Source organism: Cnephaeus nilssonii (genome assembly GCF_951640355.1).
Source record: "Cnephaeus nilssonii genome assembly, chromosome: 19".
In the NCBI taxonomy this organism is placed as follows: domain Eukaryota; kingdom Metazoa; phylum Chordata; class Mammalia; order Chiroptera; family Vespertilionidae; genus Cnephaeus; species Cnephaeus nilssonii.
In genome coordinates, this window is record NC_137090.1 from 32,606,574 (window position 1) to 32,618,170 (window position 11,597).

At 45.5% G+C, this 11,597-nt stretch overlaps 1 protein-coding gene across 6 annotated transcripts in view; it reads right to left on the minus strand.

The window, feature by feature from the left end:
- Positions 1-10,950, minus strand: part of PHF12 (PHD finger protein 12) — a 43,973-nt gene extending 33,023 nt beyond the window's left edge. For 2 of the 6 annotated variants that reach the window (XM_079798305.1, XM_079798304.1), the window contains exons 1-2: positions 10,822-10,950; positions 9,420-9,601 (exon numbers count right to left, since the gene is read on the minus strand). Coding sequence is in view for 3 of the 6 variants with exons in the window: in XM_079798301.1 (XP_079654427.1) it covers positions 9,420-9,721 (302 nt within the window). In the remaining 3 variants the exon portion in view is untranslated. The other 4 variants (XR_013815089.1, XM_079798303.1, XM_079798302.1 and 1 more) reach the window with 4 other exon arrangements.
- Between the last annotated feature and the right edge of the window lie 647 nt (positions 10,951-11,597).

Here is an 11,597-nt window from a genome sequence, read left to right on the forward strand (position 1 = left end):
TACATGACTGAAGAAGTAATCTCCTGGGCATGCTGTCAAACTGTGCTGTCGTGGTTTGATGCCACAGCTAAGTGCTGACTTGGGCTGCTGAAGCCTTCCAGTTATACCCACAGTGACCTATTTAGGAGTTGAACATACTTCTCAGAGAGAGCGCACCATGATTTTTCCCTTTGGCCCAGTTTTCTTCTCAGATGGTCCCTAATCAAAGAACGGTCCCTAATCAAAGAAGGATCATCCTAAAGATCTGAATGTGTGCACAAAAATGGTAAGATTTGAGAAAAGCTTGTATGCAATAAGCACACAAGCCTTTGACATGAACTCTTTCCTATAACTTAAATTGCAGACACTTTTCTTACTATTCAGCTTACATCCACAACACCTACAAACTACAGCCGGCACTTAGAGATGTCTGATATTATAAAATTAGGCGTTAGAATTAAGTTAGAATTGCTAAGTGTCATCTGTGCCAGGCAAAACCATAAGGGCTACAGAGGGATAAAGTAAAACAAGAAAAAGCAAAACATTGTTTACAAAAAGGCCAAAATTAGTGACAGAATTCTCCCTAATTTAAAATGCTCTTTCAAAAAATGGCAAGCAAGATCAAAGAAAGTTGAATATAGTAAACCTATGTATAGATCTATGAAAAGTTAAAGGTTTATACACATTTAATGGTGTGTAACTTTCATAATGTATTTTAACCAATAATTGATGACCATCAATGGAAAAAGTACACTGCAGAGTTTCTCTCTAATGTTTCCAGAGTTTCGTTAAAACCAAGAATCAGTAAAACTCTACTGATTTAATTCCCATGTTCAGTGGACATGGGAACTAAAAAGCTACCAGCTCGTCACAGGAACCCATAACTGGTGGAAAGCAGAACAGGAGTAGCTCCACAATGCCCAGGTTTGTAATGTAGAGATTTATCTAAATGCACTTGAAGTGCTGTACATTTCATTAGCTTCTTGCAGACAGGAGAAAAATAATACTCAACATCCCTCTGAATATCACAGTTGGATAAAAGCCTGTAAATGTGCTTGTATCGCCAAAAACAGGATTCCACTCTGGACTCAAGCTTGCTAGTAATTCTGAGCGGGTCCCCCACCCCTGCCTGGTCTAGAGAGGAAGTGATGTCTTCGGGTTATGGTTAAATTCAAACCCTGCAGAGAGTCCTTTTTTGCTCACTCAAGATTATTTCAAAAAGCGCCTCATGCAGAGCCTGAATCAGTGGACTGATGGTTTGGTTTAGGCATTGAGTTTTCCTCTGCCCTGCAGTCACTCTCTGTCTTTTGTCCTTTCAAGACTGGGAAACATTTTCTGAGAGATATGCTGTACAATTTGTCAGAAAACAAAGGAAGGGCAAAGATTAAACACCAAAGCCATTAACATACAGGAAAGCAAATGTAATTAAGAGGGAAAGGAATGGTCACTTTGTGTTTGTATTTTTTTAATTGATTGCAGAGAGGAAGGTAGAGGGAGATAGAAACATTAATGATGAGAATCATTGATTGGCTGTCTCCTGCACGCCCCCTACTGGGGATCGAGCCAGCAACCTGGGCATGTGCCCTTGACCAGAATCGAACCCAGGACTCTTCAGTCCTTAGGCCGACGCCCTATCCACTGAGCCAAACTGGCTAGGGCACTGTGTGTCTGTATTAACAAAGATACCATCCACTTGGAAGAACCCAGACATAACTTCTGTCCCCCAAACAGTGTTTATCTTTGCACATTCTCATTTGTAATACCATTAGGTATTATGCACCGGTGAGCAGAGGAAATGGGTTAGCCTCTGGCTTTCAAGTACAGATGCTCCTTGACTTAATGATGGGGTTAAATCCCAATAAACCCATTTTAAGTTGAAGCTATTATAAGTCAAAAATGCATTTAATAAACCTAACCATAGCTTAGCCTAGCTGCTTTCTACTGAATGTGCTTTTGCACTATATAAAGTAAACAACAATCATAAGTTGACCATTGTAAGCCAGAAACTGTAGTTTAGTGAGCATTTAGTACACTACTGCAAAAGGGAAAGGAGCTCTTTGAATGAGTTGAGTGTTTATTACTTAGATAATTTTATCAATCTGCAAGGTGTACTTGGTATTTGCTTATTGTGATTCACCAACAGCTCTATACAGTAGACAAGTTTCTCTTTGCTGATGGGTAAAAATCAATGATTTCTTCTTTTATCAGTGTCCATTGTTTCCTTCAGTGTCTTTTGCCTCCTACACAAATGTGCCAGCTAAAACTTCATCTTTATTCTTATTTGCTGAGACCTAGATTTATTATTATTTTTTTAATATATTTTTTATTGATTTATTACAGTGAGGAAGAGAGAGGGATAGAGAGTTAGAAACATCGATGAGAGAGAAACATCGACCAGCTGCCTCTTGCACACCCCCTACTGGGGATGTGCCCGCAACCAAGGCACATGCCCTTGACCGGAATCGAACCCGGGACCCTTCAGTCCGCAGGCCGACGCTCTATCCACTGAGCCAAACCGGTTTCGGCTGAGACCTAGATTTAGAAATAAGCTTAGGCTTAAAACATAAGGATTTTGATATCCATAAGAGGTAAGCAGAAAAAGAAGTCACCTTATTCTTAACTGTTCTCGAGTCATGGGAAAAGCAGTCAGCCAGTGACCTGTGCATGTGTCCTGGGCATGGTGACAAATCCGCAATACCAAAGTGCCTTTCTGAAATTTGGTCTAGGACTTGCACTGAATACAATGTCCTCCTCTTTCAGGAAACTGGCAGGGGGACAGCTGTACTCTTGTCCTATCTCTTGGGAGGATAAGCATTATGCAGAGGTGCTCTCATAAGTGTCACTCATTCAACGGCAATGCAGCTGGCCATGTTGTACTCACTAGGGACTCTAAGGAAAGGAAAAGCACAGTGGAGGTGGAAAAACAAACTTTCCCCTGCCCTGCTCTGACTTAAAACTCTGGTACCTTAAAATAATGCATTTCCAGGAGCTTGTGCTGCATTATCATAATAAGTCCATCATAATCCCAACCAGAATATTCTCCTAGGGTGACCTGCTTAACTACACACCCAAGGAATTGTTGTATATGTGCAAGTTCAGAGATGGATTTCAACATTCTTACCTATAACCAAAAGCAAACAACATTCAGCTTCATCTATATTCTATTGCCCTGTCACTTGTAGAAGAAAAGATGTACCCATTTCTGTTAATTAGCAGGACACCTGCATTTCTAGGTAGCAAAAAAATCCTCTTGGGAACATCAAAGCAGACTGTTTCTTTTTACAAGTTATATAAAACCTGCAGGCAAATATTCTCTATTTATTGCTACCTGGGCTTACATAAAGACATATATAAACAGGTGAGTTCACCAGTGTACAAAAATCTTTTTGTCCTTGTTAACTGGTTCAAAAGACAGCTCATTAATTGATCTGGAGTTATTTCCACCTCAAAGCTGTTACCAATCAAACTGAGGCAATTAAAATCTTCCTCCTTAAAGTAAGAGCCCCCAAGTATGAGAAGTGTGTACACACAGAAATTTTCTATTGTGGCTGGTGGGTTGCTGGGTGGGCATCCTGCTTAAGGCAGGTGGTGGATTTTTTTATATTTCCTCTAGGTTAACTTCCAGCCTTAGACTTCTTTGTTGAGAAGGGTCACTCAGAAAAGTTGAAGCAGCAACACACCAAAGCACATTGTAAGGTTCTCTCCACTGAGACGCGCCATCTTGACTGCAGTTCACAGAAGAAACCCTTTACTCACTGTCATTACATAGATTATATAGGCATAGACATTAACGTGTAATTAAATCTACCATCTTTTTCTCGGTAAAACTCAAAAGTTGAAAAATAAAAAGACAACCCATAAATTTGGAGAAAATACTTGCAAATCGTGTATCTGAAAAGGGACTGGTATCTAGAACATATAAAAAACACACTTACAACTCAATAATAAAAAAAACAACCCAATTAAACTTGGACAAAGGATCTGAATAGACATTTCTCCAAGAAAATATACAAATGGCCAATAAGCACATGAAAAGATGTTCAATCTCATTAGCCAGCAGGAAAATGCAAATCTCAATCTCAATGACATAGCACTTTGTACCCACTGGATTGGCTTTACCCACTGGAAGACAGATAATAACAAGGGTTGGAAAAGATGTGGAGAAACTGGGACCCTCATACAGTGCTGGTAGGAATGTAAAATGGTGCAACCATTTTGGAGAATAGTCTGGCAGTTCTTCAAAGGTTAAACATAAGAGTGACTTAGCAATTCCACTCGTGAATATACACCTAAGAGAAATGAAAGCAGATGTTCACACAAAAAACGTGCACATGAATGTTTTATAGCATCATTATTCATGATAGCAAAAAGTAGAAACAACCCAAATTTCCACCAACTAATGAATGAATAAATAAAAATGTATTATATCCACACATGGAATAGTATTCAGCCATAGAAAGTACTGATAAATCCTACAAGGATGAACCTTGAAAACCCACTGAGCCCTTTTGAGTATCACTTGCAATTTCATTCAGAGCTTAATTAAAAACCACTGTTTCACTGAACACAGGACTATTTGAATCCCTTTTCAGTCCAAATCAAATAATTTTTTATTTTACTTTATTTTTAAAAATTTCTAAATTACTTTATTGATTAAGGTATCACATATTTGTCATCAACCCCCCCCCATTCCCATCCCAACCCCCCCCACACACGCATGCCCCCATCCCCCTGTTGTCCGTGATCACTGGTTATAAATTTTTTATTTATTGATTTGAGAGAGACTAAGAGAGAGAAGGAGAGAGACATAGATTTGTTGTTCCACTTATTTATGCATTCATTAGTTGCTTCTTGTATTTGCCCTCACTGAAGATCAAACCTGCAATCTTGGCATATTGGGGACAACGCTCTAACCAACTGAGCTACCCGGCCAGGGTCCAATTTTATGATTTGGCTCTCAACAAATTCTTCTGGAGACATACTTAAGAATTTAAAATAAACACAAATCCATCTCCATATTAAAAATAAAGGCTGTACGTAAAACATATCTTTACACATGATTGAGGAGTATTACCTCCTTTCCCACTTTTAATACTTCCCATGCTTCCTTTCTCAACGAAAGACATCTGGGTCACAAACATTTTGTGAGCAAACAACTCATACCAAATATTATTCTTATATTTTTAAACAGTGGTTATCCTTTATCCTTGGATTAAAGCACTCATGTAACAAGACTTAGTCCCTGAGCCCCACCATAGGTTTACAAAGCATACATGTGATATTGAGTTGAAGTTGATTGGCAATGGACCCTCCCTGTTTGAGTGGGCCACTTAACAATACTACAAACCCAGCTTCCAATGCAACTTAGCAAATGAAAAGTAAACACATAAAATACACATAAAACCAAATTAGGTTTATTGTTCAATCATTTTACTACTGAGGGGCAGGGTAAGGGGAGGCAGTCCTGATGCTGTCACCTCCAATTCTTCAGTGCCAGGCTTCTAAGCACTTACGATGTCAGAAACAACAGATTCATAAGATAATGTTAACATAAATGTATTTTAATTAATCTCTTGCCTGACACTACTCTAATGAGGAGCTAAATACAACAAAATCAGAAAAACCACCTCCTTAAAAGTTCACATGGCAAATATTTTCTGTAAGGCAGTTTTCTACTTTATGTGCGAAACCTTTTTTGTTATGACTCACTGAAAATTAAATATGCAAAACTCCAAGCTGAGCTTAGTTTTGCCTGTGCACAGAGACCTTTTTACTCTCATTCTTCGAAAACCTCATTTTGGATCTTGCTGCCAACACCAGAGAGAGGAAAGCGGCCAACAATTCCAAATATAACATGCGGAGGCAAATGCTACAGAAATCTGTCTGACGGGAAGCAACCATGCTGAGGTCTGCTGAGGTAGATGCACTTCTTAATCAGACCATTTTGGTCCCTCAGTCTGGAGCAAAATGCCATGAGAAAGAAATCAGAGGAAACCACCCAGTTTCTAGTCAGCCTCATTATCAATGCCCTATGTTACTCACTTTATCAGTAAGAATAATTCTATCCATCTCAAACAGAAAGATGGGTCAGTGGCAAATAGAGCTCCATCAGTTATTCTAATATTTTTTTCACTGATGTTTTAGGAACCAGTCCACGAAGACCAGTATTTTCAGAAGGCTCAACTTATGGCATGACAATTATAATAAAGGTCAGGCTCACCAGGGAACACTTAAAAACATATCTCTTTCCAATTCTCCAGGGGCAGGTTTAGTAACCCCTGCTACCACTCTGAATAATTGATAACCAGTTAAACTTGGATAAAATGATTACACTATCACTTAAACAAATATGAAAACATCATTAGCTCCTCAAGTTTAATTCTTTAGTGAGTTAATGGTACTGAGTACAGGAAAATTCATTTCCTCACCCAGATCATTACAGAAAACCCAAAAATAGGACTCCCAGTCTAATTGGGAAAAGGACTGTTCTTCATGTAAAGCTCTGACCCTGAGACAAGACAAGACAATTACAACAGCTTATTTGACCAGTCATTTCCTCCAGTAGTTTATCTTAGAAAAATCCCTGGTGGTTGTGGCTGTCACTAAACCCAGGAGGTAAAGTTTGCCTAGAATCACTTCTGGAACATTTTACTAGATCCGGTTCACGGTGAGGAAAGCTGGCAAGGCACACTAGAGACTGAAAAAGGACTTGTCTCAGAGCTTTGAATGGAGACCCACAGCAGCACTGCAGTTACAACCTACAGGGTTTGCAAAACTCCATCTTCACTCCTGTACATTCTGTACATGAGGAAAATTATCACCCTATGTTTATCTAAATAACCCAGTCTTAGCTAGTTAAAAAGGGAAGCAAGAGAAAATATAACCATATCTTCTAACCTCATTCCCACATGGTACAAAAAAGCAATGGGACACGTTGAGAGCACACTCAGGAATGAGACCATTAATTGCTTGACCTAGCCACTTTGGTTGAGATGGCTAATGAAGTACTTCACTTGTGCTGGAAAGAGCCTAGGGTAGGAGGCAGGAAAATGGGATAAGGCACACTTAAAAGAAGGCTTCCTGCTTTTGTACCATTATCTAGAATGTTTTGTGATTTATATAATAACTCAAGATAAGTTAATGGTACATTCAGTACCGGCATCTTCAAAGGGGGAACTGGAGATGTGAAACATGCCCTGCCTCATTTACAGGATTCTCAAATCTCTGATTACCAGTTCCCATTCATGGCCTTATAAAAAGTATTCAATGAAATGCACAGTCTGGGCAAGCCTGAATCTCACCAACAGCTAAAAAAAAATCCTTCCCCCTCTCCTCCTAGCTAAAGCGGAAACTGTTAATTGTACAACTTGACAAGACTTAGACTCATCTTATTAAAAGATTCAGAGGTTAGATTTTAGAGTTTAAAAAGTCCAATGTCCGGCAAAACAGTACACTCTTCCACGCCTGAAGTTTCTAATAAACAATTTCAGTTTTATTAAACAAATGAGACTAAAAACAATAAAGAGCTTATCAAATTTCCCTCAATATGGTTAACACTAACTTTAAGAACTTAGGTAAAAACATTAAGCCATATTTAAAATCAAGCAATCTACAATTCAGTCCTGATGTATGTATCATGTAAGCACAATAAAAAAAATATAAGCAACTGGGAATAACTTGTAAGAAACTCAACTTATTTAGGTACAAATTGTTTCTATTCGCAAGAACAGAACAGGAAACTTGCAGAGATTTTTTTCCTCCAGGTGAATTACAACTTATAGGATAAGAAGGATAAAACCCACAGACCCTTCCTACTGGTATTAGTCATTTCATAATAAAAATTTTAAAGCTAGCAGCAAAGCTTCCTTCAGGATAATCATTTTTGTTTCTGCAACATTACAAGCTAAGATGGGGTGCCCTCCTGGACAAAAGTATCTTGGGAATGGTAACTGGAGCTTCCTACATAACTTCTGACCACAGACTTAATTTGCCCAGTATCAATCATCTGTTTAATAGGTGTTCCAAAACCTGCAATTAGTGTAAATATACAATAGGTGCGATTCCACAAACTGAGAGATGGAATTTGAATGGAACGGTGTACAGTACTTAAGGAAAACCTCATTATTATTTTTTTTTTTAAACAGGGCTAAACAAGACAACATGAAAAAACGGGTGGGAACAAACAGCCCCTCTCCTTCCCCCTCTCTCTGCAGCCTGTCTCCTTCCACAATCACCCGATTCAGTCAACTGTTGCTGAAAAACAGAATGAGACCCAATCTGGGTTTCCTGAGCAAATATGGGATTTTTTGTGGAGGGCAGAGGTGATTTCTCCAGGCAGAAGCTGGAGTATAAACTCTTCTTGGCCTGATTGTTCAGAGCTGAGCTGCTGAGGAGGATCCAGCATCGGGCCATCAACCCAGGTCCCTCCCTCTCTTCTCCTGGTCTCTCCCCTCCCCTCGAGTTCAGTAAGGGGGTGGTGGTGTAAAAAAAGCGCACAGCTTTCTATCTCTCCGCTCCTTAACAATGTCCTTGCGGAGCCACCGCAAACAATCCAGCCCCAGCAGCAAATAATTTTGCAGTGAAGGGCTCGCCGATCCAGAGCGGATAAGTGAAATCGGCGCCCAAGGGCAATTTTAATTGTCTAACAGGGCCCGATTTCCTAAGAGGCGGCAGCACGGGGCGGGGAAGAAGGAGGCAGCTCCGAGAGGCAACAGGGGGCAAGCGGCTGCAGAGAAAAGGGACCAAAGCGGTGAGATCCCAGCCTCGGCCTCCGAGGAGCTTCCGCAGAAAGGACTCAGGGGCTAACCCCACTGTTCCCCGGGAGGCGTTTGCAAATCATATATGCAGCCAAAATGGCGCTGAGAATAAAAATATAATTTAAAGACAGGTCGCCATATTGTAAACAGAGAGACAGAGAAGAGGCGGACTCAAGACACCCTCCATGATTTCTTCTACAGCCGCAAACGCCCGGACGCCGGGTCCCGGGGTCTGGACCTGGGCAGCTCTGGCGGACGAGGGTTCCGCACACCCACCCCGAGGAGAGCCCGGCCTGGCCCGAGCCCGAGCCCGAGGGCGGCGGGCGCGCGGGCAAGCGAGCGGCACAGGGCCCAGAGCTCCTCCCCTTCCTCCCAGCCACGGCCAGCCGTGCCCGGCAGGATCAGTCCCGGCTCCCTAGCGACTTGCAGTCTCAGATGGGGTTCTCCTTTCTCCCCCCAATCCCCATCTCGGGGTCCGGACCCATCGCTGCTCCTCCCCCCGCCTCCCCCCAAACGGCCAGAGCCCCGCATACACCTGGGGCCAGGAGGCGCTCGCCCCAGCGGCGACAGAAAGTCATCTAGCGGCTGCAAGCGCCCGTTATTTGGCAGGCAGGGGTAGGCCGGGTGAAGGAATGTGCCAACAAGGGTCCACCACGGGGCTCCAAAGGTGTCCGCAGACCTTACCAGCACTGAAGGTGGAAGGCGGCAGGGCAATGGTCACAGCACAGGAGATCACCACCTTCTTTGCAGCTATCGCAGCTGTCGTGGTTGGTGGCCCTGCCGCTTCTCCGGGGTTCCTTCTCAGGCTTCCGACTCCGCTTTTCTGCCTCGTCCGTCTTGGGGGGTGCCAGCAGAGCTTGGATTTGCTGCACACACATACAAACGGCGTGTGTGCACACTCGGAGCTCCTGGGCTGTCCGTCGCCCCTCCGGCGCGGCTTCTCCGTCACCCACCCCTCTCCCCCCTTTTGTCCTTCTTCCTCCCATCCAGGCTGCTCCCAGAACCTCTCAGCCCCCGGAACCAGGGGGAGCCCACCCTAACCGTGTTCCTGCAGCACAACAACGAGAACAGCTTCTTCCAAATGGGGAGAATCAGGGTAGGGGGATGGGGAGAGGGTGCGCGGTTCCCAGCTCGCCACTTCCTTGTATGGACAGTGGGGGACTCCAAGCTAGGCTCTGGAGAGGCCTGAAGCCGGGTACCCGGACGTGCTGGGGGAAGCACAAAGGGGCCGACAAGAAGGGGGTGGGGAAGCCCGCCGGTGCAACGAGATGGAGTGGGTTGGTGCCTCGGGAGAGCAAATCGAGGGCGGCGGGAGGTGAAACTGCTGCAAACGTCCTCGGAGGCTGAGCTTGGCCCCCTCAAATTGCAAAGATGGGAGAGTCTGGGTGGAAAGAACCCCCCTCCTCCCCCGGCCCACTTGCGCTGCGAGCTGAGGACTGGCTTTGTGGGGCGGAGGGCGGAGGTTCCCTCCCGGCGCTGGGGGAAGGGGATGAGGAGGGCTACTCTTACCTCCATCAGCCCCCCTGACGTGTCCAAGTCGTACACGATCGTCTTGGTCTCCATTTTCTCCCACATTCATCCACCTCCCGGGCTGGGCGCTTTCTGCTCGGGCCCCCCCCCCAACCCCGGGGGGAGGGGGGAAGCGGGAGGAGGGGGCGCTCCTGACCCCGGTCCCCTTCTTTTTTCTCAACACAGGTCCCGACTTCCTCGCCCTGGCTCCCCCCCACCCCCCGGCCCCCAGTCCCCGGGATGGCAGCGTCCTCCCTACGGGCCGTGAGGGGGGAGCGGCCCCTCAGCCCCGGCCCAGTGGCTGACTGCACGGTGGGTCCCGGCTCCGGGGGTCAGGCCTCGGTGGGGCCTAGTCCCACAAGCTAGAGCCGGCGCTGGCGACCGCTGGTCCGGCAGGGAAGGCTGGCGGGCGCTGCCATCCCGGGGTTGGGGGATCGGAGGGGGGGGTGAGAGGTTAGGTGAGGTTGTGGTACGTGAGGTGACTGCGGGGAGGGTGATGAGGGGTGGTCCCCGGGCTCCGCCTCTCGCCGCCGCCGCCGTCTGCGTCCCGGCTGCCGCGCACTTGGCGCAAACTTACCGCGAGCGCCCGCAAAGCCACCCGCGCAGGCGCCCGGGGATCGCTGCTCGCCGCGCGCAACCGCAGTGACAGCCGGCGGCCGGGCTCCGGCGCAGCCGCAATGAGGGGGTACCCCCCAGCGCGCAGCCGCGCTGGCATTCTTCTGAAGCGCCGAAACCCTGGCTTTTTTTCCCTGCGCCAGCGCACTGAGATAAAAGGGCGGGACCTGAGGTATCGCGCAGGCGCCTGGGAGAGCGCGTAAGGGTCACAGCGCAGCCGCAGAAACAGGAGTACTCTTCATCCATTGGGGTTTGTATATGGACCAAGAATACTCTGTTCCTGCGCAGGCGTGTTGAGGCTGTTCCTCTCCCGCCTACAACAACGCAGCCAGCTCTCACGCAGGCGTATTGTCACCTGCAGGCCCTAACAAGAATGCTTCTCCTTTCGCCATTTTGGTAATGGGATATAGACTATCATGTCCTTGGAAACCTCAGGCATGAACAGGAAGGATGAGGTGTGGTGTTGGCTGGAGCTGGTAGGCTGTTGGTGACAGCAGTACTCCTAGGGATGTTGCCCTGGACTGTTTGGTTCCAGCGTCAGGTGTGGCTGGACCAGGCGCCATATTTTTAAAGAGAAAAGAAAAGCCATCGCGATGGAAAACGATGCTTTTGGTGTCGGGTTGGATGGCTCCTGTTACCACTTCCCTCCCGTTCCCCACAGTTAATTTTAGTCTCAGCATCTCTGCCTTGCGTAGTGATGACACCATGGAGAATTTCGCATGCCTGTTAGTACCCTCT